Genomic DNA, 27,591 nt, shown 5'->3' with positions numbered 1-27,591 from the left:
TGGGTGGAGCATACGGAAATGGCGGCGGCTAGGGCGGCCGCCATTTGCCTTCACTATTTTTAGCTGTTCTAACCTACGCAAATATTTACGTAGGCTAGAACGGCGAAAAATAGGGAGCGCAAATGGCGGCCGCCATAGCCGCCGCCATTTGCGTACACTTTTTTTTTACTTTGCCATGATAGGCTACGTAAATATTTATGTAGCCTATCACAGTTAAGCACAGGGACGCAAATGGCGGCGGCTACGGCTGCCGCCATTTGCGTCCCTGCTGCCCAGTGGCCGGATGTCCGGCTGCGGGCAGAGCCAGCCAGCGGCTCCGCGGAATCCCCGCGGAGTGGAGCCGGCCGGGCAGGATTCCGGGGGAAGGGATGGAGCGCCTCACCTCCCCCGTCAAGGATTCTGGGGGTAGGGATGAAGCGCCTCCCCCCCACCGCAAAGCAGATCCGCGAAACGGTAAGTGACTTTCGTACATTCCTACATCGCTAGGCAGATCCTTAATACCAATAATACATACATTTGCTCTGCGCGTAAAAGCGTCCAGCTGGGAAATTCTGACAAAACAGTTGTTGAAAAAAACTTTTGATGCAGTTTCATTCGCTGCCACCCTATCTTTCAGCTCGTTAACCTTCACCTCCATTTTTTGCCAAGAAGTATTAATTAAATCCACAGCCCCTTCCAGGGTGGTGATGGAATTTTGAATTGTATCCATCTCTTAGCCTGTTCAGCAAATTGAGAAGACAACGTTTTTATCATAGTAAATAACTCCCATATTTTCGGTTCTCAGTGCCTTTGCCAAAGGAGGTACAGGGGGAGTAGGCGGAGACACATTTCCTTTTTTTCTCCTTGTTTCTCTTCTAACAGATCTTGCATGTCCTCAAATATCCTCAAATATTGTTAATATTTCTTAAACCATTCCTCAGATATTGTTGGTATTTCTTAATCCATAAATTACAATGGAGCACGTAGGGATATCAGAGAATTCCATGATGGATCTCGGTGAGGCCGAATGCCAGTGCATTCGGCCCCCCAAAATCCGTCGCGGAACGAAGCCCCCGCTCCCCAACCCACGAAAGGCGCACGAAGCCCCCCAACCCATGAATGGCGCACGGGACGAAGTCCCCGCTGCCCACAACCCACAAAAGGTGCACAAAATGTAGCATTTACCTGCTCCCGTCCGCACTGCTTTGCGAATGGCGGCTGTCCTGCAGCCACCATTCGCTTCCTCTACATAGCCGTGATAGGCTACGTAAATACTTACGTAGCCTATCATGGCTAACGCAGGGACGCCATTTGTGTCCCTGTGGAGGCCGTGATAGGCTATGTAAGTATTTACGTAGCCTATCACGGCAGGGGAAAAAAAACCCAGTGTACGCAAATGGCGGTAGCATACGCTGGGTTTTGCATACGCTGGGTTTTTTTCCCCCCTGCCGTGATAGGCTACGTAAATATTTTCGTAGCGTATCACAGCTAAATACAGGGACGCAAATGGCGGCGGCTACGACAGCTGCTATTTGCGTCCCTGCAGGGCTGCCCAGCGGCCGGATGTCTGGCTGCGGGCAGCCGGAGCCGGCCGGCAGCTCTGCAGCTTGGCCGCGGAGCGGAGCCAGCCAGGCAGAATTCCAGAGAGAAGGACCGGATCGCCTCCCCCCCGTCAAGGATTCTGGGGGGAGGGATGGAGCGCCTCCCTCCCAGCAGAAACGGAACGGAAGGTAAGTGTTCCGTCCATCCCTAGGAGCACGTCAGCCCTAATTTCTCCTATTTAGATAGGAATTTCAAAACAACTTTTGGCGATGATTAAGCTCTGGGAGGGTAGTCTCAGAATCCAGCCCCCCTGCTGCTTTGCCGAGAGGACTAATTTTCCAAGACTTCATCCAGATGCTGCCTTGCCTCCCCTTTTTATTCCAGGGGAGAGATGAAAAGGTTTTTCAACCTTTTAAAAAGCTGTTTGAGATAGCATCCCGCGGAGGCTCCGCGGAATGCTGCAAGGGCGACACTGACTCCGACTGAAGTAAAACGTCTCTGATTCTCAAACTGTAACTCCTGGTCTGACCACACGAGCATATTCTCCCTCTAGAAAAGGCAATGGGCCAGGAACTCACCTTACATACTATTGTTTGTTCTGCTCTAACACTGCCTCTGATTAACTCCAGCAAATTGTCTCACAAGATCTAGACAATAGGTACACAGATACAGGAAAAAATATAAATATACTAAACCATAAGTTATAATTTAGCCTAATTTTGACTTGTGGTTATGGGGCTACAGCCTGGACCAGTACCCCAACAGGTATATTGGAACCACTTATCTTACAGTTTTTCCTACCATGGAAGTAGCTGGTACAATCTCCTGTGAGTGTATGTTGCCTATTACCTTCAACGTGTGAGCAAGCATGAGCAGTTATTTGCACAGATATGGTGGATTCAGTAATGTCCTCAATGCCTCTGATGTGTGCACACACAGACACAGTCCCACGGTTCAATCACATTTTCACATTACCCCACAAAATGAATCAGGGGTGAGTCTATGCAGATGAAGAGGTGGAGCTATGAATATAAGCTCATTTCTCAATAGCTCCCATTAGGTTCTACAGGAGAAATGGCTGCAATCAAATTTCTTCCCTTCAAGACAATCTGATCATCAGTCATTGTGGTCCAGTTTAGTCCCCACCCGATTACACCTTTGCTGTCCTCATGGAAGTATATTGCTACCAATCTATCAGGGCAATGCTGAAGTGTAGGAAAAACCTGGCCTCGCTCTGCAACTGGGTAGTCCAGGCTCCACTGAAAAGGACCCCATTGAGGCACTATGTATGTGTGCATTGCATACATATACAGACTGGGTCCGCACAACACGACAACCCCTCATGGGTGACAAGCCACAGTGGGTTGTCATGTCACGTGAACACAGACTGATTCCGCAAGGTAGTTTGTGTGTGGGCAACAAGCCACGCTAACAACCCATGGCTTGTTCTAGGGGTTGTTCAACCCGCAGTGGGTTGGTGTGTCATCTGAACCAAGCACTGCCAACCCATCGTGGGTAGGTTACGGGTATTGACAAGCGGACCACTTGACAAGGGCAGGAGAAACCCCTGCCACTCTTGCTGAGCGATCTTACCCATGAGTGAGTGACAGCCCCTCCAGTGGTGCCCAAGGGGCACTTTGGAGGGGCTGACACTCACTCACTTGCCCTTTTGTTTTGCTTTTACTTTTTCGGGCCGACATTTGCACAAAATGGGGCCAAAGTTTTTAGTATTATTTTTCAGCCCTGGTAATGTACACAAATGTCCCTGTATTTTTAACAAATGTTGTTGGATTTATGAGTTGTGCAAGTCCACAACTTGTCCAAAATAGATCGGCTTGCCTTGTCTGGTACCTTGTATGTTTCAGCTGTCAAACATAAAATCTAACTGACAAGAAGGAACTGTACATAGGCTGATTTTACAGCTTTTTATAGTTGACAGGTGGGGAAAAGAAGGTCATCCCTTTAGAAGGATGATCCCCGGTGTTTTAAGTATTGCCCCAACCCTTGGGGCGCCCTAAGAAGCCTCACTTGCCTGAGTCCCCAGCATGGGTGCTTCTCACAGAGAAATACAAACCACCCCTTTTTTGGCACCCTTTCGCCTTAGCTATGGCTAGGTTTGGCAGCTGTCAAAGGAGCTGTCAAAGGTTGTTGCAGTTAATGCAAACATGAGGAAAGGGGTGGGGGCGTGTAGATCTCTATGAAAAAGACTCTTTATCATAATACTATTCAGCCTATATACAGTCCCCTCTTGTCAGTTACCTTGCATGTTTGACAGCTGAAACATACAAGGTACTGGACAAGGCAAACCTATCTGTCTTGAACAGAAGGAGTTGCATACTTGTGCAACTCTGAAAATCCAGCAACAACAACAACAAATACAGGGACATTTGAGCATATTACCGAGGCCAAAAAACCCGAAAGAACAATGTCAGCTTCAATTTGCACAAACGTAGCAAGAGAAAAAATATTTTTAAAAGCTGGGAACTGCAACCGCGGTGTGGGGGACTTGGCGGCAGACAAGATAAGCTCTGCTGCCAAGTCCCCTGGGATACCTGCCAGGGCCGGCAGGATGACCGAGGGGGAAGAAGAGGAAGTGCAACCCATGGTGAGCCTGATCATCTGTCAGGCTCACCATGGGTTGTTTGGAAGACAACCCACACTGTGTGACTTATTTCATAGGATGGGTGGTCGTGTCATGCGCACTCAGCCACAATCTCCCATGCTTTCACTCCCAACATCTAATGTAGTGATCATTGTTTTGTAATAAGTAATTATCCTCTATTTTTAAAAGGTGCTGTAGTTGTTGCTGATGAGGGCAAGGAGGAAGAGAGTGCCTCCACTTCAGACTATTGCATCCGCAATTCCTAATGCTAACCCACTTTAGTCTGTGTGTCAGACCAAAGTGGTCACTGTAACATTTATTAATGATCACAAACACAAGGATTAAAAGTGTGAGTTTCTAGCTAGGCTGATTGCTTGATTATGAAATCAAGACTGTAGAATGCTCACAAAGCAGGGATTATAAATGCATATTTGAGAGCTTTCAACAGAACTCCCTCCTCCCAAAATATCAACCTCCAATTAGGAGATCCGAGAAATGTCATGTGACATTTGTGTGTTATGTACGCTTTTACATTTGCAACAGCTATCTATTCCCAAACTAGACAGTCTGCCAAAATCATTAATAAGAATTACTTAAAAGATTTTTCAAAGCCAGAATGGAAGTAAGATCTTCCAATTACTATTTATATACCAGTTAGTGAATAATTCTGAAATATAAATGAGAAAATGTAAAGAAAGCAAGAGCAATGAATATAAATTTCTTGACCAGATTGACCCTTTGCCCTAAAAGGCATGCACCTTTAAAGGTTTTGTTACCATAAACTTCAATACTTTCAGTCATTACATTTAATGTATATTCCAGTGAAATTCTCCTTTGGAGGCGTTCTTGGAAAAGAACTTGGGGGTTTCAAAGCCAGCCTCATAGGTAGGTGAGCTTTAAACACCCCTAAATTATTTTCCTGGAGGAGAAGGCCATCAATGGCTACTAGTCCTGATGGCTATAAGTTACCTCCAGTAGCAAAGGTAGTATGTCTATGTACACCAGTTGCTGGGGAACATGGGCGGGAGGGTGCTGTTGTACTCATGTCCTGCTTGTGGGCTTCCTGCAGGCAGCTGGTTGGCCACTGTGTGAAAAGAATGCTGGAGCAGATGGACCTTTGGTCTGATCCAGCATGGCTCTTCTTATGTTCTTCTCTGCCTCAGATTAAAAACTGACATGGATAAGAACTTTTGGGTTCCTTTGTTCACACGGGCCATGAGAGAGCTCTCTCTCAGATCAGCAAAGCTTGTCAGGGATCATCCATTCCAGCTTTGCAGATGTCCTATGGGAATCTTGAAGAATGGGCTGAACTCTTGGCAATAAATCAGAGATCACCTGGCCTGGCAGAACTGTCACTTGCTGTGATCCCCAGCTGCCAAAGCACCCAGTTCACCCAACCACGGGTGGGGGAGAAGCCCATGCCCTGCTCAGAACCCACAAGTGGTGGGCACCCTGTTATACCCTTGAACGTCACCCCTGCAGTCTGAACAATCTGTCTTTATTGAATGACATTTCTCTATTACATTGAATGGGGCAGAGTTAAGAGGCGGAAACATGGTTCCTTTTTCTGATCCTTGGATTGGCTCAGAAAAATAATTTGAAATCTTCCCATTTTTTTCCTAAGAAAAAATATGGATCATTTCCAATTTAATCCTAAGCGAGCCTGCATGAGCTCACCCATTACTACTTTTTAATTCCCTGTCTAGTCTAGGCAATATGTCTCGTATAACAAGAAGGGCTATCACGTGTTTTGAGAAATCTTAGCCAATTAACTGGATGATTTTTAATCAATTACTTGGTTAATCCATTAACTCTCTCTCTCTCTCTCTCTCTCTGATATATGAATAAAATAATAGTTTTAAGTTTTAAAAAGCATTTTTTACATGATATATGCGAAAGGTTGCAGCATACACCATCTCAAAAGAGGCACTCTCACGTGTAATCTGGTACTTACTTTTATTAAAATTAAAGAGGGATGGCTCCTTCTCTCTCACATAGGTTTAGATGTGTCTTCTAATTCTAAATCATAGAATCATGGAATCATAGGTTGGAAGTAGGGGTGGACGAAAGTCACTTACCTGTCGTCGAAGGCCGTTCGCGGTGGGGGGGAGCGCTTTGCTGCTCCCTCCGTGAAGTTCAGGCCGGGGGGGGGGGAGGCTTCCCGCCTCGCCCGGCCGAAATTCAGGCCGGGGGGGAGGCTTCCCGCTTCGCCCGGCCGAAATTCAGGCCGGGGAGGAGACGCCTCGCCTCGCCCGGCCGCGAACGCGAAAGTAAAAAAAAAAAACAAACAAACTTCCCCTGATAGGCTACGTGACGATTCACATAGCCTATCACGGCTAGATCTGCAAAGTCAGCCGTGATAGGCTACGTGAATCGTCACGTAGCCTATCACGGGTGACTTTAAAAAAAAAAAAAAAAAAGCACGTACGCGAATGGCGGCCCCCATAGGGAGCCGCCATTCCCGTTCCTTATTTGGTGGCTGTAGTCTACGTAAATGTTTATGTAGACTACGGCGAAAATAAGGGCAACGCAAATAGCGTTGCCCTTATTTTCGCCGTAGTCTACGTAAACATTTACGTAGACTACAGCCACCAAATAAGGAACGGGAATGGCGGCTCCCTATGGGGGCCGCCATTCGCGTACGCGCTTTTTTTTTTTTTTAAGTCACCCGTGATAGGCTACGTGACGATTCACATAGCCTATCACGGCTGACTTTGCAGATCTAGCCATGATAGGCTACGTGAATCGTCACGTAGCCTATCAGGGGAAGTTTTTTTTTTTTTCTTTCATTACAATAGCGGCGAAAGACCGGCTGCCGCTCCCGCCTCGCTCGAAAACCTGCCGAACCGCCGGCCGGACCAGCCACCGGGAGGGACATTCGCAAAAGGTAAGTCCCGTCCCGGGGGGGGTGCGGGGTGCGGGGGGGTGCGGAGGATTTCTCCCCGAAACTTGTTCGGGGGGCCGAACACGTTGGCGCTCGGCCCCCCGAAGTTTCGGGGAGAAATTCTCCGCCATCCCTAGTTGGAAGAGGCCTACAAGACCATCGAGTCCAACCCCCTGCTCAATGCAGAAAGCCTGATTCCCAGGCAGTCTCCCATCCAAGTACTAGGGCTGACCCTGCTTAGCTTCTGAGATCAGATGAGATCAAGTGCTGATGTGCATGCCTTCCCAATTAATTAGGGATATTGTTTTAATTGATCAAATTATTTTTTTCAATTGTATAACCAATTAATCAACTTAGGCAGCAATCATATGGCCGCTAGTCAGCAGCTAGACGGCCATAGGATATGTGGGTTTTTGGAAACCGACCTTCCTCCCTCCTGTTCTGCTTCGCAGGCAGCTCAGAATGGCCCCACACACGGAAGAGGAGTGCGGAGCGGTGAAAATGGGGCATTCCAGGGCAGGGAAGGCGGAAATCCAGTACAACACATCCTATGTGTTGTCTGGCAGCCGCCTCCCCCACTCCACCTTCCTGCAGCTAGACAGCCAAAATCGGCTGTCTAGCCACAAATGCAGGGCAGGAGAAGTGCAAGTGAACAATCCCCTCCATGCTTCTCCTGCCCTGCATTGGATAGGTGGTCACCTCTGAGTTTGGAGGCAGCTGCCTATCCCCATAGGATTGCTCCCTAAATATGGCAGCCATAATATTCAGCAGAAGTATTTAGACTGCCTGTGATACTGGCACAAAAACGATAGGCACAATCCACTTGCTCATGTGCCACTCCTATTCATTCGAAATGGGGCGTATGCAGGAGACCTTCGAACAATTAAACAATTCCAACAATTTAGTTGTTGGATTCCAACAATTAAAAAAAAAATGATAGTGCAAGCAAAACTCTTCTGTATGGCCGAAGCAGTAGATTCTTTGGGCAATAAGTAACTGGAAGCAAGGCAGCTCAAATCCATTAAGAAGAAACACTCCTGCCTATAATTTTCAATCAGTCGCCATATTGTTCAAAGAGACTGAGTGACAGCATAAGCACCACATAAGTGCTGTATTGTATTCTTCCATTTTATTCAGGATGGGAATGCGAGCATAAAGCATTCAACTTGACGTACTGATTTAGCAATGCAGGAGACCTGCTGTGTTCCGAGATGTGGCTGTATGGGATCCATTTATCCTTTAAGTGGCAATGATTCCCACAGATTTATGATAAACACATACAGGAAGATGCAAAACCACCTTGATATAATTGCAATTCTTACTTGGAGGCAGATCCTTCAGTTTGGGAATATGGAAACATTCACGGAGGTGTTTTAGTTCATCTTCTTCATCTAAGTGCGAAGCAACTTTCTTATCTCCTGGACTGCATGCTAGCTGTGAGGCAATGGTTTCTATAATGGTTACTGGTGAGCCATGAGATGACAGATCCATTTTCAAGTTATTTATTTCTCAGTCTAAAAATGAAAAGGGGGGAAAAAAATCTCCATTTAGATTCTATACCATGCATATTGTCTGATGTGAAGATTATAGCTATGTCTGCTGAGTTAGACTATGAGCTTTTAAAAGTGAAATGCTTGGGAGTGTAAGAGAAAAGTGAGAAGTTCTCAATTCCTAGCATTTTTCAAGGCAGCATACTGCAGCCCTAAAGCCATTAGTTTTAAATACTATGCTTTCCATATAAAGCTATATCAGCAACTTCTGCGTTCTATCACTGCTCCAACAGCAGTAACAAATTCTATAGTGTCATTCACACTTGCAGAATCAGAAGGCTGCAGGCAGCATTGTTGTTTCTACAATCTGTGCTCCTGAAAATAGCAGGTGCATCGCCACATTTAAACTTGTGTTTTCAAGCCTGAGCAATCTTTAGAATCCTTAGCTTCTTGATTCACAAAAACTATCTAAGGGATGTGGAAGTTTACAGATTGGGAGGCATGACTGGAAATGGGCAGTCCTGGGCTTTTAACAACTGGTGTATCACCACGTTTTAACTTGTGCTTTCAAGCCTGAGCAATCTTTCGGCTCCTTTGCTTTTTGATTCACAGAAACTAAGGGCTGTGGAAGTTTTCAGATTGGGAGGCATGATTGGAAATGGGCAGTCCTGAGCTTTTAAAAACTATGCAATGGGAAGTCTCAGTTGTAGGACCCTGTGGGCAACACAGGGCTCTACAGGAGAGAACTGTTTCATCACAAACAGAGGGTATAAAACCCAAGCAATGGTTCCCCAAATTTCTTCTCAGTGACAGGAAGAATTCCTACAGAATCAGATTCAGCATTTATCATATTGTTTGCATCACTGGAAAACACACCTTGATGAATTAGCATGCTTCTTGCTTTGTGACAGGACGCTGCAGCTGAATCCAAAGTGCAAATGAGATGCCCCCTCACTGGGAGTGAAATACACAATCGCATCTTCCACATTGTTCCTATAGTACATTTTTTATTTAGTTTTTTTTTTAAGTTTTTGCATTCAAAATTTTGTTTTCCCTGACTCAGACAGAATTCTAGTTGAGCAAAGATGCGGTGAGTACAAAGCTAACTATCTAAGCATCCAGATAAGTCACTACCTTCATATTTAGCCTCTAAGGAGTGCTAAAAGGGTCAAATTTCACTTCAGAACAACCCTTTTTAGCACTACAGAGCATTTGCCACTGAATTTCGGTGGTAAACCTGGGATTTTTGCCGTTGTTTTTTTTCAGGGCAGCCTACAGAATATGGCCTGTAGAGGGATGGGGCCAGGAGGCAAATGGCTCCTGAAACTCCCAGAATTGCCCATCTCTGCACTGTAAGAACCCTGGACATCAGGTCCTCAGTGTTCTGGTAATTCCCACCAGTCCTATTGGCTTTCAGTCCTTCAATACTCTGCTGAAATCACTTTGGTTGCATGACAAACCAAAGAGCAAGGTATTAGCATGCTTTGGAAAACCCAAGGTTTGCACAAGTCCAAAAAGGGGGATGACACCAAAACAGCCCAATGAGGAATGAGTATGCAGAGTGGTCACAAAATGCTGACTGACTGCAGAGAGAGAAAAAATGGAAAGCGAGTGGCATATCCTGGAAGACAGCAAGTCTGGCTGGCTGGCTGCCTAGAAGTGTGTACAAGAGCACTCCAAACTCCAACATTGTAAGTCACACCTGTAGGATATAACTAGCCCCAGCTCTTACTTCATGGGAGTCACAAAAACCAAAATGACTGGTTATTTCCCCTCAAACTGTAATTATGTTCACACAGACACATCAGTATTGCATTTGGTACACCTGAACGGTGACTTTCATTAAATTTGGATTCTTAGTTTTATTAAATTTTGACATAAATTCAGAGTTAAATGCACAAATCTTGTAACTATGAGGGGGGAAATTGAAAATATCCAATTTAATACCAACATCATGAAATAAGATAAAATATCTAAAATGAAAATCAATCAAAAACTTGTTACAGAATGGATTTCTAGAGGCTAAACTTTGTGTAAAGAGTGAGGAAAAATATTTTACTTGTAGAGTAAAAATTAGGCTAATGTCCCAAGTCTAAAGTTAAGTGGTTTTAAGTTGTTTCATTTCAGTGGGAATATTTAAGCATACAGTTAATGTTATACCATTACATTCAACAGTAGTTTAAAATGCTTAACTTTGGCTGTTCTACACATTAGTTCTGAAAACAGTGAGACAAATTGTACTTCCCCTCCCCGGAACTAGTACTGAGCCAAACCATTTGCAAATATCACCACAGAGAAGTTTTTCCTGAACACTGATTTTTCATCTTAGTACTGTTGAAAATGAATATGACTTGTGTCCCTCTGAAACTGAGATCGTGCTGTATTCACACCATGTTTTACATGGCTCATGTAAGGAATTTGTCAACAAGGAAAGAAGAATTTGTTTTAAAAACAAAATAAATGTTTAACCCCATTTTTTCTTTAAAGTTAACTTAGTCTGGCTTCTCCTTTCAGCCCCATAGTTTCTGGCCAAATTCCTTCCTAGTTCTATCAATTAAAGACAGATTTTTCTTACCTTCAGCTGATGTTGTTTGTAAAAATAATGCTCTTTTTGCTTTTCCACCAAAGTCCAACTCATCCCACGCTTCACTTTTGCTCCCTTTATGAAATCTTCTGTTTGTTCTTTGTGTATACTGTTGGACTTCGATCTCCTTCCCCCACCCCTGCATTCCCAACTTCTCAGTCTCGTAATCTAGCTGCAGGCACTCTTCATACTTCACACACAGTACCTCAAACCTGGTACATAAACTGTATGTTTAAATAGAATTTTTATTTTCTTTCTCACAATTCTCTTTTTAGTGGTGTCCATTTAATGTTTTCATCCACTCTTTGCTCTCATTCTGCTATTTCTTCTTCCTCTGCATTTTAAATTTCATACCAGTTTTCTCTGGTCATTGCCTTCTACATCTTCACTAGAGCTTTTCTACATGAGATCCGCTGTATCTACTTTTGGTTTCATCACAGAATTGAGATCCGAGTGCTACACAAGTAGCACTTCCTTTTTTGCTTTTCTGCTATATAACCTCAAGGTGACACTGTAGTATAGGGGAATAGCACAAATACAAAAGAGGAAATCACGCTTTCTTTTGCTATTTGAAATAACACCCCATTTTCCCTGCTTTAAGAAAAACTTGCTGAAAGTGCTGGTTAGACACAGAAGGGAAACTGGAGGGTCACAATGTCAGCTAAAAAACGCATAAAGAACTGTGAGTAGAGAATGACGAGCGCATGATAGACACACAATAGACTTGCCACTAGCTTTGGCAGTCTTCATCTTTAACACACCCGATGCAGTCTAAATTAAACAAGCCAGGAAAAATCTATTATATATCATATCAGCATAAATATCTGCCACATTACATATAAATGCTACTTTAAAAACAATATGAAACTATCAAACAGCAATGCTATGGCTTTTGTATCTCCTTGGCATTGTTGACAGGGAATAGCATATATCACATTGGAGAATGAACTTGATATATTTTAAAAGATTTGTTGGATACCCCAATAAAATGTCTAGAACAAAGTCAGTAAAGAACTACAGATTCATGTAAACTATCATACAAAGATACAATAAGGTCAGGATGACATTCTGCAACAAGAGAAAAAGTCTCCCACAGCTCATTTTGTTTCTTCTATTTGCGCAAAAGCAAGTTGCATTGAGTTCAGTGGGACTTGCTCCTAAGGGTGCACAGGACTACAACCATTCTTGGTTGTAAGTTTAATTGAACTCTATGAGATTTCCTTTGAAACAGATGTATTTGTGGCATTCTTAGCTGAAATATAAAGGCCATGGCTACTGATTGCAAAATCAATCATGCAGCATACGTCTAATTGTATAATTATAAGTTATGCAATATGGTGCTTTCCTCTGGAATAACAGACTGCAGCATGCTGGAATGAGAAAAAAGCTGAGTTACTGAGAACAATTTATGAACCCTGTTTACCTTATTAAAAAAAGATACAACATCAAAAGTTCAAAATTCCGTAAACAATCCTGTCTGTTTTTTAGAAATAAAATAGAATTTTGAAAAATATCTAAATTTGACAAATTTCAAATTACCAGATTGATTTTAAATTTGAAAGTTACATTCATGGTTCACATATTGACTTCTTTACATTTTTTGTCACCATTTGTTTTTCCTTAGGTGGCAAAATACCAAAATACGATAACCTGTCAACTCTAAAATGTAATAAGAAGAGTTCAACTACCAAATACCATTAGAAGTAAACTTGAGAAATACCAAACCAAATTGTGTGTCACATTACAGTATGTCTAGTCTGGGGGAGCTGGAAGAGGGTAGGGGAGAAATCAGATTTGTCAATAATGTGGTAAATCAAAATATTTATAAATACAGCTTTGCAATTAGTTACTCACTGAGGAAAATCAACTTGTATGATCCAACTGCTCTAGCTGCCATGTTACACATGAGTAAATGTGGATGATCTTGATACTTTTTTATTCTTATCTGCAAGATTAATATATAATATTAAATCAGTTTTCTGGATAAACTTTTGACTGGAAGGGACAAGTGTTTTAATCTGACACATGCTTCTGTAGCTTTATTCATGTTGCATCTCATTTACTTATCAGAATAGCCCAACTGAAAAAATAATTCAAAAGAAAACAACAGTGTGGTGGTAGTGAACTTAGTAGTCAGCGTACATAGGTGGCAGAGAGTATAGCAAAGAGATTTGTTGTTGCATTTATAATACCAGATAGGTTGCATAGATGCAAGCTAGAAACAAAAAGGGAATAGTGACTACGGAAGGAAAAGACTCTCCAGTGGTGGTGACCTGCAGGGTCTGTAACATGTTTGTTTTCTTGCCTGAGATCAACATGGCCTAAACATGCAACAAGTGCAAGTTGATTACACTGTTGGAAGAAAAGTAAGAGGACTGGAGCGGCGAGTGTCAATCCTCAAGGGAATAAGAGAAGACGATGAGTTCTTGGACAGAACGGTGGAACTACAGCAAAGCAAAGTACAGGAGCTAGAAGTGCAACAGCAAGCTGAGGCAGAAGAGGAAAATGCTGAGGCAAGGAAAAATGAAGTAGAGGATACTTCTTGGAAAAGGGTGGCAGTCAGGAACAGAAAGAACTAGAAGCCACTCCACACCAGTGGAAGCAATGGAACTATAGAACTATTTTCAGGTATTTGAGTATGAGACTGCAGGACAGCTTGCAGAGGAAGAATTACAGGAGACCCCGCAGGAGAGCGAGCAAGAGGCTGAAGGTCAGTCAAACAGAGGCAATGAAACCGCGGCCTACAACAACAAGAAGAGAAGAGTAGTAGTTGTGGGAGACTCCTTGCTGCATAGGATTGAAACCCAGGTATGTCGTGAAGACCCGTGGACTCGCCAGGTATGCTGTCTCCCAGGAGGACAGATTAGAGTCATGACTGAAGGGTTGCCTACACTCATAAAGCCCACTGACATGTATCCCTTTCTTCTCATCCATGTGGGAACAAATGATACCACCAGGCGGAACTACGAAGAAATCACGTCAGACTTTGAAGCTTTGGGAAGGAAACCTAAAAACTTCGGGGCTAGGGATGTCGGATAATTTCTCCACGAATCTCCGGGAGGCCAAATGCCAACGCATTCGGCCCCCCAAAATTGGTGGGGAAATTCTCTGCCCCCCCCGCCCCCTCCCTGGGATGGGACTTACCTCGCGCGAATGTCCCTCCCGGCAGCGGATGGTCTTCCGACCGGGTGACGCCACCGCCATTTCCAAGTAAAGTGTAAAAAAAACAAAAAAAAAGTGATAGGCTACGTAAAGATTTATGTAGCCTATCACGGCTAGATTTTCAAAGTCAGCCATGATAGGCTACGTAAATCTTTACGTAGCTAATCACGGCTGACTTTGGAAAAAAAAAAAAAAGCGCATACGCAAATGGCGGCGCCCATGGGTGCTGCCATTTGCATTCCTTATTTGGGAACGGGTAGTCTACGTAAAGATTTACATAGACTACGGCGAAAATAAGGGCAACGCAAATAGCGTTGCAAATAGCCATTTGCATACGCGCTTTTTTTTTTTTCCCAAAGTCAGCCGTGATAGGCTATGTAAAGATTTACGTAGCCTATCACGGCTGACTTTGAAAATCAAAGTTCCATTGTCGTATTGCTCTAACAGTCAGGAAGTTTCTCCTGATGTTCAGCTGGAATCTGGCTTCCTGTAACTTGAGCCCATGATTCCGTGTCCTGCGCCCTGGGATGATCAAGAAGAGATGCTGGCCTTCCTCTCTGTGACAACTTTTCAAGTACTTGAAGAGCACTATCCTATCTCCCCTCAGTCTTCTCTTCTGAAGGCTAAACATGCACAGTTCTTTCAGTCTCTCTTCATAGGGCTTTGTTTCTAGTCCCCTGATCATCTTTGTTGCCCTCTCTCCAGTTTGTCTGAATCCTTCTTAAAGTGCGGTGCCCAGAACTGGACACAGTACTCCAGATGAGGCCTAACCAGTGCTGAGTAGAGGGGAACTAGTACTTCCTGGGATTTGGAAGCTATGCTTCTATGAATGCAGCCCAAAAGAGCATTTGCCTTTTTTGCAGCCACATCACATTGTTGGCTCATATTCAGCTTGTGATCGACAACAATACCAAGATCCTTCTCGCTTGTAGTGTTGTTGAGCCACGTATCCCCCATCTTGTAACTGTGCATTTGGATTCTTTTCCCTAGGTGCAGAACATTTATCCCTATTAAATGTCATTCTGTTGTTTTCTGCCCAGCGCTCCAGTCTATCCAGATCACTTTGAATTTTGTTTCTGTCTTCCAAAGTATTAGCTGTCCCGCCCAATTTTGTGTCATCTGCACATCTGATCAGCATTCCCTGCACCTCCTCCTCCAAGTCATGAATAAAAATATTGAAGAGCACTGGGCCCAGGACTGAGCCCTGCGGTACCCCGCTCGTTACCTCTCCCCAGTTTGAGAAGGTCCCATTGATAAGCACTCTTTGAGTCCGATTCTGTAGCCAACTGTGGATCCACCGGATCGTTGTTTCATCTAGCCCTCTCTGAGCAAGTTTGCTCATCAGGATATCATGGGGCACTTTGTCGAAAGCTTTGCTGAAATCGAGGTATATGATGTCTACAGCATTCTAGGGATGTACGAAAGTCACTTACCTGGTCCCGCAGCTTGCTTCGCGGTGGGGGAGAGGCACTTCGGTTCTCCCCCCGAAATTCAGGCCGGGGAGAAGCGCCCCGTCTCCCCAGCCGTGAAATACAAAAGTAAAGTAAAAAAAACACACACGTACACACGTGATAGGCTACGTAACAATTTACGTAAATTGTCATGTAGCCTATCACGTGTGTGGTGTTTTTTTTTTTACATTCACTTTGTAATGGCGGCGGCGGCAGCCGGTCGGAAGACCGGCCACCGCCCCCACCCCCGCCGAACCGCCGCCGGGACCCGCCGCCGAGAGGGACATTTGAGAGAGGTGAGTCCCATCCCGTGGGGGGTGGCGGGGGTGGCAGAGAATTTCACCGCCAATTTCGGGGGGCCAAATGCGTTGGCAATCGGCCTCCCCGAGATTCGTGGAGAAATTCTCCAACATCCCTACAGCATTCCCACGGTCTACAAGGGAGGTTACTTGATCAAAAAATGAGATCAGATTTGTCTGGCAGGACTTGTTTTTGACAAATCCATGTTGGCTTTGAGTAATCACGGCATTGTTTTCAAGGTGCTTCCAGATGGATTGCTTTATCATCTGCTCCAGAATTTTCCCTGGGATTGATGTCAGGCTGACTGGTCTGTAGTTCCCAGGTTCCTCCTTTTTGCCCTTTTTGAAGATAGGGACAACATTAGCCCTCCTCCAGTCATCTGGCACTTCCCCCGTCCTCCATGATTTTTCAAAGAGAATAGACAGTGGTTCTGAGAGTTCTTCTGCCAGTTCCTTTATTACTCTAGGATGCAGTTCATCTGGCCCTGGAGATCTGAATTCATTCAAAGTAATTAGGTGTTCCTTGACCATATGCCTATCGATCTCAAGCTGCAATCCTGCCCCTTCAGCCTATACTTCGCCTTTGCCAGGTCATAGACCCTCTTTTGGGAGAAGACTGAGCCAAAGTAGGAATTGAGCACCTCTGCCTTTTCTTTGTCATCTGTTATCATTTTGCCATCCTTATTTAATAGCTGAACAAACATTTCTTCTACTTCAATAGAAGTAGAAGGATGCAGACAAATGGGAAAAGTTTCAGAGGAGGGCAACAAAGATGATCAAGGGACTAGAAAAAAGCCCTATGAAGAGTAGGGGTGTACGAAACTCCACTTACTTGGCTCTGCTGTGGTCCACAGGTGTGGGGAGGCAATCCGTTCCTCCCCCTGGAATCCTGCCCAGCCGGCTCTGCTCCACGGCCAGTCTGCAGAGCTGCTGGCCAGGCCAACCCACAGTGGGGCTTCCAGCCGCTGCTGGGCTGCTGCAGACGCAAATGGCATCCTGCATAGGGGACGCCATTTGCGTTTCTACACCGGCCCGTGATAGGCTACGTATATATTTACGTAGCCTAACACGGCTAAAGAAGGGATGCAAATGGCGTCCCCTATGCCATTTGCATTCCCACTTTAGCCATGATAAGCTACGTAAATATATACGTAGCCTATCACGGGGCAGCGTAGGGACACAAATGGCAGCCGCTACCACGGCTGCCATTTGCGGCCCCAGCAGCCCGGCAGTGGCCGTCGCTGCCCCCATCACTGCCGCCGCCGCCTCTCATCTTCTGCCGGAGCCGCTGCCAGAGCCGCAGCCAGGTAGGCTCCGTTTTGCAGGGCTTTTGCAGGGTGGTGGGGTGGGTTGCTCCGTTCCGCCACGGATTCCGGGGGGCCGAATTCACTGGGATTCAGCCTCCCCGGGATCTGTGGCGGAATTCTTTAACAACCCTAATGAAGAGAGACTGAAAGAACTGGGCATGTTTAGCCTTGAGAAGACAAGACCGAGGGGAGATATGATAGCGCTCTTCAAGTAGTTGAAAGGTTGTTACAGAGAGGAAGGCCAGGATCTCTTCTTGAACATCCCACAGTGCAGGACACGGAATAATGGGCACAAGTTACAGGAAGCCAGATTCTGTCTGAACATCAGGAAAAACTTCCTGACTGTTAGAGCAGTACGAAACTGGAACGAATTACTTAGGGAGGTGGTGGGCTAACTACCACTACCTAGAGTGGTAGTAGTAGTTTCCCAATACTTTTTCCAGTATTGGGCAAAAGGCGGAATATAAATGTAGTAGTAGTAGTAGTGGTGGTGGTGGTGGTGGGCTCTCCCACACCGGAGGCATTCAAGATGAAATTGGACAGCCACGTGTCAGGGGTGCTTTGGCTTCGATTCCTGCATTAAGCGGGGAGTTGGAGTCGATGGTCTTATAGGCCCCTTCCAACCCTACTATTCTGTGTTTCTAAGCTTGCTTGAGAAAAATCTAACCCTTTTTCCCTTCTTTTATTTATACTTTATCATTGTTTTCTTTTTAATTATTATTATTAATATTATCAATAGTATGATACTAGGATTAGTTTTTGGCTGGTTGATTTTAAGTTTTATTATTATATAACAGCATAAAATTTATTAGTGATTTGTTATTATTACTTATCCTTTTTAATTTCCTTCCTTTTTATTATTATTACTATCATTATTATGAGACTTTGGTTAGTATTTTTGGCTGGTTAAATTGTTACGCTTTATTATTATATGTTCACTGAAGGGCAATATATGGTTTTTGGAAATGAATTGTAGGCCTATTCCCTTGATAGAAGACCGATATTGAAATGTAAGGTTGATTATTTATGCTGTACTGAATTGTAATATTGGAAGTGTTATAGGTATAACTTTTAAGTAGAATCATATTTGAAGTTTGTGTGTAACGGAGTTTAAATTTAATCCTTTTAAATAACTTTTTAAATATTTTTTCATTTTCTTTCTTGCTTTCTTCTTCCTTTTCCTTCTGCCTTTTTTTTTTTAACTTTTTTGTTATTGCTGTGTCCTCCTAAGAATACTGTATTGTTGGGGAACTGTAGATAATGATTAGGTTGTTGGTACTGTTTATTTCATTTATAAAGATAAAAAATAGAATAAAAAGTATTTTCCAAAAAAAGAAGAGAAAATCAAACCCTTTTTGACACTGATTAAAAAGCCATTGCTACTCCATTCAGCATTCAAACTGCCCATTAGATGGGGACAGACCCTGGCTGCATGTGTGTGTAATAAAATGTATAAGACAAATACTGCAGTGGGAGGCAACACAATAAACTACAATAAACACATCTTCTGTGATAAAATATAATCTCTGCAAACATGACCAAGATAAAAACTTCATTTCTGATATGCTTAACTTGAAAGTAAGCTGAAATCGATGGTATGTGCTTCTCAGTAAATGTGCATACTGCCAGGCTGAAAAACAGTTTGATGTGCTTCAAGTGGTATGTTTCTCATCAACTGTAAAAATGTATTTGTGCCTGCAGTGTAGAGCAGGGTGGGTTGTGAGATCAAAAACTACACTCAGCCAGAAAACGGGCTAAAAATGACCACAACTTTATTTCTGCTTACAACTTTGGTTTGGTATATGGCAAGTATCCAGATATCAGACGGCCCAATTACTGACCGATACAAGCACCCAGGCTGCATGCTGGGAAAATGTTGAGGAGTGGCAAAATCTCAGGCCCACCATGGTGCAGACTGATACCTAAGTTTTGCCAACCCCAGAACAGGACTGGGCCTTGAAGTGACACCCCAAGGCCAGTTAAGGGGATCCATGAAGAGCATGTTTATTCCTATTATCGATCTAGCTCAATCACCTATATGTGTACCATTTGAATTACAGTTACCAGCTGTGCATAAATGGTTAACTGATTAATCAGATAGATTAAATGTTATTTTAAAATCAATACTTGACTAAAAAGGTGTCCCCAGTTAATTAGGCAGCAGATTTGGAAAGTTTATATGTATTTGCTGTTGCTTTGGAGCTCAGTTGCTCACCTTTATTTTTTGCTCTTTTTTTCCCCCCGAGGGAAATAATTCATCAGTAATGGCTGAGGGTGCAATCCTATGGCCATTAGATAGCGTCTAGGCAGCCATAGGATTTTTTGGTTTCTGGGAACCGAGCTCGGAGCCAGTGCTCTGAGCTCGGGTCCCAGAAATCCAACTCCCCACCGCCTGGTAGGAGGTACAGTTTGTCCCCTGCTCCGTGCTCAGAAGAGCAGTGTGGAGCAGCAGAAAAGGGGATGTTCCTGGGGGTGAGGAGGGGACCACGGAAATGCCGTTATGACGCTTCCTATGTGCCATTCCCCCCCCGCCCAAGGCACCCCGGTTAGACAGCCGAAATCAGACATCTAGCTCCACCCACCCTGCACTGGATAGTCGGTCACTTCCGAACTCCAGCTATCCCCATAGGAGCCCTGAGTCTCATGAATCTTCAGGCTGTAAGCCATATCATTCAGGAGTACAACTGATACTTTTCTTTTTTAAAAAATATAATAAATAAAAACAATATACAACATAGCAATATATAACATAATCAATATGCACACTAAACTACTTTCAACCTATCACATCAAATCATCCAAGAAGAGGCATTCCGTCTTCCTGCAGACAGAGGAGAAAATACCTCTTCTAAGGTGATGCCTACTGTCATTTCAAACGGGGGTGGGCAGAATGTAGATGTCCAGATGTTGTGGACTTCAACTCTCAGCATTTCTCTCCCCCGCTGTTTAATAAAATATTTCAGTAAATGTTCATGTGAGTAATATTGATTCATACAAACAACAACAAGGAAACACATGGGGCAGCTTACCATTTGACAAAGACAGCACAGATCATAAATGGAATTTAATTCAGTCATTAATCTAAATCTAACTCCCAGCATTCCTGACCATTGGCCATGCTCTGGCAGGGGCTTCTGGGAGTTAAAGACCAAAACATCTGGAGAGCTACATTCTGCATACCTTTGATCTAAAAAACAAAGAAATGAAGCGTCTTACTTCACAACAATTGTTTTACTCATATGCACATTTCATATGCAATTTACACACATTTTATTGATTCATCAGTTAAATAGACTAAAACTCATAAAATCCATCAGTTAAAGATTTCTTTAGTCTAGTGACAACTCGTTACCACAGCTATGCTAAGAAACAGAACTGAAGGAGTCCATGAAGCAGCAGCCACTGCACCTCTCAAACCATTCGTCCATCTCCTCTTCCTCTTGCTCATCTTCTCCTTCACACATTGTGGCCAGCAGGACTCTAATTTTAACCCAGAGCAGCTGGAATGGTCCATCTGGAAACACTTCTTTGGTTTGTTTTATGTCCATGGAAGAGGAGAAATACAATCTTCTGGAACCAGCCCCCCATTCCTTAGCTTCGGTGAGTTCTTACGCCTCAAAAGAACTGATATGTACTACAGGATCCCACCCCATGAACAGTGCAATCCTATAATATCTACTCAGGTGTACATCACATTGAGTCCCATGGAGCTTACTCCTAAGTAAATCAATATGGGATCGCAGCCTAAAACAGATTTAATTAAACTGGGCTACTTCCTACTTGCAATGTATTTATGAACTATGAAGTAGGCTCCAAGTTTGAAAAGGCAAGATTATATGCTACTTTAATTGGCTGTGCCAATATTTAACTCAAACAATCCTCCTGAAAATAAGTTGTTTTTGTTATTATTTTACTTTTACAGTTTCACTGCAAATAGTGTTCTATAAACAAAAACAAAATAAAAACACAGGGCTTCTTCCTCAAGGAACTTACAATTCAAAGCAGGGGTGGGGAGAAGGGAGATCAGAATCTACTGGTAGATCTCTGGGTGATTGGCAGTAGATCAGCAAGGATTCTTTTTTTTTTTACTCCCAAACCCAATTGCTTTACAATAGCAGCAAAAATGCCTCCCCCCCCACATTATGATGCTGAAATGAAGAAAGCTAGGGATAGCCAAGAGTGGATTTTTGTGAGAAAGAACTGTGAGCTCAATGCAGTTCTGGTACGCAAAACAAATTTCTGCTCTCCAAATTCTTTAATACTAAGTGCATGTCTTTTGCACCTGGTTCTAGTTGCTGGATTTTGGAGTTCTAGTAAATAAATAACAAAGTAGACCCAAGGAGCTTGAAGTCTGCCTATATCATGTAGGGATGTACGAAAGTCACTTACCTTTCCGCGGATTATGTTGATGGGGTGGGGGAGGCGTTCCGTCCCTCTCCCCGGAATCCTCCACGGCTGGCTGTGCTCCGTGGCAGCTCCACGGAGCAGCTGGCCAGGCCCAGCCCAGGCCAGAGCCATCCGCAGCCGGATTTCCGGCCGCGGAGGGCTCTGGGAAAAAAAAAACCAAAAAACCGCGTACACAAATGGCGGCGGCTACGGCCGCCGCCATTTGCATTCCTTATTTTTGGCTGTCTTAATCTATGTAAATATTTACGTAGACTATGACGGCGAAAATAAAGGGGAACGCAAATAGCATAGCGGGCGCTATTTGCGTCCCTTTTTGATTCACCGTTTTAGCCTACGTAAATATTTACGTAGGCTAAAATGGCGAATCAAAAAGGGACACAAATAGCGCCCGCTACGCTATTTGCATTACGTAGACTACCTGGGCCCAAATAAGGAACGCAAATGGCGGCGCCCATGGGCGCCGCCATTTGCGTATGCATTTTTTTTTTTTCCAAAGTCACCCATGATTTATGTAGCCATAACGATTTATATAGCCCATCACGGCTGACTTTGGAAATCTAGCCGTGATAGGCTACGTAAATCGTTACGTAGCCTATCACGGGTGTTGTTGGTTTTTTTACATTTACTTGGAAATGGCAGCGGCAGCAGCCGGTCAGAAGACCAAGACTACTGTAGTAAGTAACATGTTACTAGTGAAGCTATATTGACTTTTTATTTTATTTGGAATTCTGTCTGTGTGTGTGTGTGTGTGTGTGTATGATTGTTGTCTTCCCTTGTTTTTTTCCCTTCCCTTCCCCAGAAATGAACTCATTTTTATGTTTGGACATATAGGAGGGTCTCCAGTGCTGCCACTGCACCTCTGCCGAGCAACCTTAGGACGTTTCCAGAATGGGACAGGGAACTCCCTTCTGCTTGATCCACTGAACTGTTCCATTTTGGCTCATTTGCTGTTGTTTAAGGAAGTGTTTTTTGTTCCACCAACAGTAAATCGTATGGACACATGGGCAGTATTGGATACTGCCCATAGCTGCTTTGTATGAAAGGGAATTCTCACTAAACTCTTCCCCATACAAAGGTTGTTCAGTTACAAAACTTCTATATCCAGGAATTTCATAAGTCCTGTGTTTCTAGGTTTTGAGCAAGAAAAACCAAACCTGGGCTGGGCTGAAGGGAGGGATCCTTGGCAGTAGGGCTCAGAAACTCTCTAAGGGCGCAATCCTATGCAGATCGGGAATTGTTCTCTCCGTGCTTCTCCTGTCCTGTATTTGCAGCTAGACAGCCAATTTCAGCTATCTAGCTACGGGAAGGCGGAGTGGGGGAGGAGGCTGCCGGATGACACATTGGATGTGTCGTACTGGCATTTCCTCCTTCCCCACCCTGGAACACACACACCCTGGAACACCCCATTTTAGCCGCTCTGCACTCCTCTTGTGACCGCGGAGTACAGGGTTGTTCTGTGCTGCCTCTGAGGAAGGTCGGTTCTCCAGGAGCCAACGTCGGAGCACAGGCTCTGAGGCTGGTTCCTGGAAAACCAGATATCCTATGGTCATCTAGCTGCTGACTAGCAGCCATAGGATTGCTCCCTCTGCAGCTAGTCAGACTTAGGGATGGCGGAGAATTTCTCCCCGAATCTTCGGGAGGCCGAGCGTCGAGGCATTTGGCCCCCCAAAAGTGTTGGGGAAATTCTCCGCCGGCCCACCGCCCCCCCCCCGGGATGGGACTTACCGTGGCCGAATGTCCCTCTTGGCGGTGGGTCCCGGCGGCGGTTCGGCGGTGTTTCATCATGGGCGGGGGCGGCAGCCGGTCCCCCGACTGGCTGCCGCCGCCGCCATTACAAAATAAAAAAGTAAGTAAAAAAAGAAAAGAAAAAACACCCGTGATAGGCTACGTGACGATTTACGTAGCCTATCACGGCTAGATTTCCAAAGTCAGCCGTGATAGGCTACATAAATCGTCACGTAGCCTATCACGGGTGACTTTGGAGGGGGAAAAAAAAGCGTGTACGCAAATGGCGGCGGCCCTTGGGTGCCGCCATTTGCGTTCCTTATTTTGGCACATCTAGTCTACATAAAGATTTACGTAGACTATGGTGAAAATAAGGGCAACGCAAATAGCGTTCCCTTATTTTCGCCGTAGTCTACATAAATCTTTACGTAGACTAGACGTGCCAAAATAAGGAATGCAAATGGAGGTGCCCATGGGCCGCCGCCATTTGCGTACGTGCTTTTTTTCCCCCCCAAAGTCACCCGTGATAGGCTACGTGACGATTAACGTAGCCTATCACAGCTGACTTTGGAAATCTAGCCATGATAGGCTACGTTCATCGTTACGTAGCCTATCACCGGGGGGGGGGTTGTTTGTTACTTTTTCTTTCGCGGCCGGGGAGACGGGGCGCTTCTCCCCGGCCTGAATTTCGGCCGGGCGAGGCGGGGCGCCTCCCCCCCCAGCCTGAATTTCGGCCGGGCGAGGTGGGATGCCTCCCCCCCCTCGCCTGAACTTCGGGGGGAGAAGCGAAGCGCCTCCCCCCCACCGCGAATCACCCCGGCGAAAATGTAAGTGACTTTCGTACATCCCTAGTCAGACTAGGGTGTGTCAGGAGGTTCAACCTGACTGGTGGCAGCCTATTGGAGGGGGGACCCTTTCAAGAAAAGTTATTTCCCCTCCCTGTCCGTAGCATGCCCCAACTCTAATTAGTCCAAGTAAAATATGGCTTTCTTGCTTATAACTTCCTGCTTGCCAGCTGTATGACACCAAAGACTTGTGGAGTATGGCTGCCATATTCCATTTTCTGCTGTTGGTACTTTGCTTTACATTGGCTCTTCTCTACTTGAACCCAGAGAGAGTCTCTTGGCCTGGTCTTGTCCAAGTAATTCTTACATCATTTAAACCCAACTTCAGCTTTTCGGGCTGCCTAGCTTGTTTTTTTCTCTGCCTTACAGATACCTATCCCCTTTGTTCATAATTAGGATCCTTCCTTCTAAATTTATAGAACAGCACACTTTAGTTTTTCTGAAATCGCAACTGCCTCTTTCACAACCATGCTGTGTTCTGGAATTCTCTTTCTTATGCAACATACCCTTTTCTTCCCTATTTTTATTCCATCTGAGCTTTGGGGCACACACCCCTTTTGCTACATGTGGTTGTTCTCCATCATAACACCTGGTGATAACCTCTTCTTTCTGCCTTTATGCTTCTGTACCAACTAAGGTAGTTCAGTCTCTTTTCAGTCTTTTTTTAAGCTACTGCCAAGCTACGTTCTTCTAGTACAATAAGCCAGAGTGGCAGAAATAAGTACATGTTAACATGGAACTGTATTTCTGTTAGCAGCTAAATCTCATAGGAACATAAGAAGCTGTCTTATACCAACTCTGACTATTGTCCATCTAGCCCTACATGGCTTCGGAGCTGGTTACCTGCTGGAGTGTCTTCTCCCTTATGTACCTGCCTGGATATTAAGATAAAGTGGGGATGCTCTCTTGATGGCACCTCATTAGCCTGGAGTTTGATACATGACAACCAGAGAGAGGGCATTCTCAATACAGGGACCCAAACTGTGGAACTCCCTCCTTCCTCATATATGGCAGCACCAAGGGGGTTTCTCAACGAGCAATTTATTCCAAGCTGGCTGAGTTTGGAGGTTGTTAGGGTTACAGAACGTCGTGGCCATGATCCAGCAGCCATCCTGGAGCTTATCACTGCTAAGGATGGACGAAAGTCCCTTACCTGGTCCCGCAGCTTGCTTCGCGGTGGGGGGGAGGTAGGGATGGCCGTGAATTTCTCCACGGATCTTGGGGAGGCCGAATGCCAACGCATTCGGCCTAGGGATGGACAAAAGTACCTTACCTGTTCTCGAAGCTTGCTTCGCGGTGAGGGGGAGGCACTTCGGTTCTCCCCCCGAAGTTCAGGCCAGGGGGGGAGGCGCCCCGCCTCACCCGGCCAAAATTCAGGCCGGGGGGGAGTCGCCCCATCCCTCGCTGGTGAAATTCAGGCCAGGTAGGAGTGCCCCGTCTACCCTGCCACGAAAAAAAAAGTAAAAAACACACACACACACCCGTGATAGGCTACGTAACGATTTACGTAGCCTATCACGGCTAGATTTCCAAAGTCAGCCATGATAGGCTATGTAAATCGTCATGTAGCCTATCACGGGTGACTTTGAAGAAAAAAAAAGCACGTACGCAAATGGCGGCTCCCATGGGGACCGCCATTTGCGTTCCTTATTTTGACACGTCTAGTCTACGTAAAGATTTACGTAGACTACGGCGAAAATAAGGGCAACGCAAATAGCGTTCCCTTATTTTCGCTGTAGTCTACGTAAATATTTACGTAGACTAGTCATGCCAAAATAAGGAACGCAAATGGCAGCGCCCATGAGCCACCGCCATTTGCGTACGCGCTTTTTTTTCCCCCCCAAAGTCAGCTGTGATAGGCTACGTGACGATTGACGTAGCCTATCATGGCTGATTTTGGAAATCTAGCCGTGATAGGCTACGTAAATCGTTACGTAGCCTATCATGGGTGTGTGTTGCTTTTTTTTACTTTACTTTTTTTTTTTGCAATGGCGGCAGGAGCCGCCAGTTGGGAGACCAGCCGCCGCCCCCGCCCCCGCCCCCGACGAAACACCGCCGAACCGCCGCCAGGACCCGCCGCCGAGAGCGACATTCGGCCACAGGAAGTCCCATCCCGGGGGGGGGCGGGGGGCCCAGCAGAGAATTTCCCCACCAATTTCGGGGGGCCGGATGCGTTGGCATTCAGCCTCCTGAAGATTCATGGAGAAATTCTCCGCCATCCCTAATTCGGCCCCCCGAAATTGTTGGTGAAATTCTCCGCCACCCCCCCGCCACCCCCCCCGGGTGGGACTTACCTCATGCGAATGTCCCTCTCGGCGGTGGGTCCCGGCGGCGTTTCGGTGGTGTTTTGTCGGGGGCAGGGGTGGCGGCCGGTCTTCCGACCAGCTGCCGCCGCCGCCATTACAAAATAAAGTAAAAAAAACCCAAACACCCGTGATAGGCTACGTAACGATTAACGTAGCCTATCACAGCTGACTTTGGAAATCTAGCCATGATAGGCTACGTTAATCGTTACGTAGACTATCACGGGTGGTTTTTTTTTCATTCACTTTTTATTTTGCGGCCAGGGAGATGGGACGCTTCTCCCCGGCCTGAATTTCGGCCGGGCGAGGCAGGGCGCCTCCCCCCCCGGCCTCAATTTCGGCCGGGCAGGTGGGGCGCTTCCCCCCCGGCCTGAACTTCGGGGGGAGAACCGAAGCGCCTCCCCCCCACCGCGAAGCAAGCTGCGGGACCAGGTAAGTGACTTTTGTACATCACTAGGGGGAGGCACTTCAGTTCTCCCCCCGAAGTTCTTGGCAGGGGGGAGGCGCCCCACCCCTCCCGGCCGAAATTCAGGCTGGGAGGGAGGCGCCCCATCCCTCTGCACCAAAATTCAGGCCGGGAGGGAGCGCCCCGTCTCCCCAGCCGCGAAATGAAAAAAGTAAAGTGGAAAAAAAGAAGTGATAAGCTACATAACGATTTCGGAAGACCGGCGGCCGCCGCCACCGCCACCACCAAAACGCCGCTGGGACCCGCCGTCAAGAGGGACATTCGACAGAGGTAAGTCCCATCCCGGGGGGGGGAGAATTTCCCCAACAATTTCGGGGGGCCGAATGCGTTGGCATTCGGCCTCCCGGAGATTCGTGGAGAAATTCTCCGTCATCCCTAATCACGGCAAAACGGGATTTTCTGAGACAGCGTAAAGTCCGATTCTTTTCCTCAACTTGGGTTCTCAGCAGTAGAGTTGCTGTGTGCCTCAACCCCCGCATTTACCTCGGATATTGTAGCCCTGCCAGGGGTGTTCCTTTCACCATGACCCTGGTCAAGGGGTGTTT

At 45.5% G+C, this 27,591-nt stretch overlaps 1 protein-coding gene across 5 annotated transcripts in view; it reads right to left on the bottom strand.

Moving 5' to 3' along the window:
• The window catches only part of KYNU (kynureninase), a 226,760-nt gene that overhangs the window by 148,637 nt on the left and 50,532 nt on the right, over positions 1-27,591 (bottom strand). For 3 of the 5 annotated variants that reach the window (XM_084809642.1, XM_084809632.1, XM_084809623.1), the window contains one exon: positions 8,330-8,521. In XM_084809642.1, the coding sequence (XP_084665768.1) occupies positions 8,330-8,498 (169 nt within the window). In that variant the 5' untranslated portion in view covers positions 8,499-8,521. Of the gene's footprint in view, positions 1-8,329; positions 8,522-9,373; positions 9,491-11,072; positions 11,593-12,935; positions 13,027-27,591 lie in introns of those variants that run through there. The other 2 variants (XM_084809614.1, XM_084809652.1) reach the window with 2 other exon arrangements.

The sequence above is a fragment of the Heloderma suspectum genome, chromosome 1 (genome assembly GCF_057233095.1).
Source record: "Heloderma suspectum isolate Gila_16-S chromosome 1, 16-S_ref, whole genome shotgun sequence".
Classification (NCBI taxonomy): domain Eukaryota; kingdom Metazoa; phylum Chordata; class Lepidosauria; order Squamata; family Helodermatidae; genus Heloderma; species Heloderma suspectum.
The sequence above is the reverse complement of the archived record's forward strand: the minus strand, read 5'-3'. Positions and strand labels throughout refer to the sequence as shown.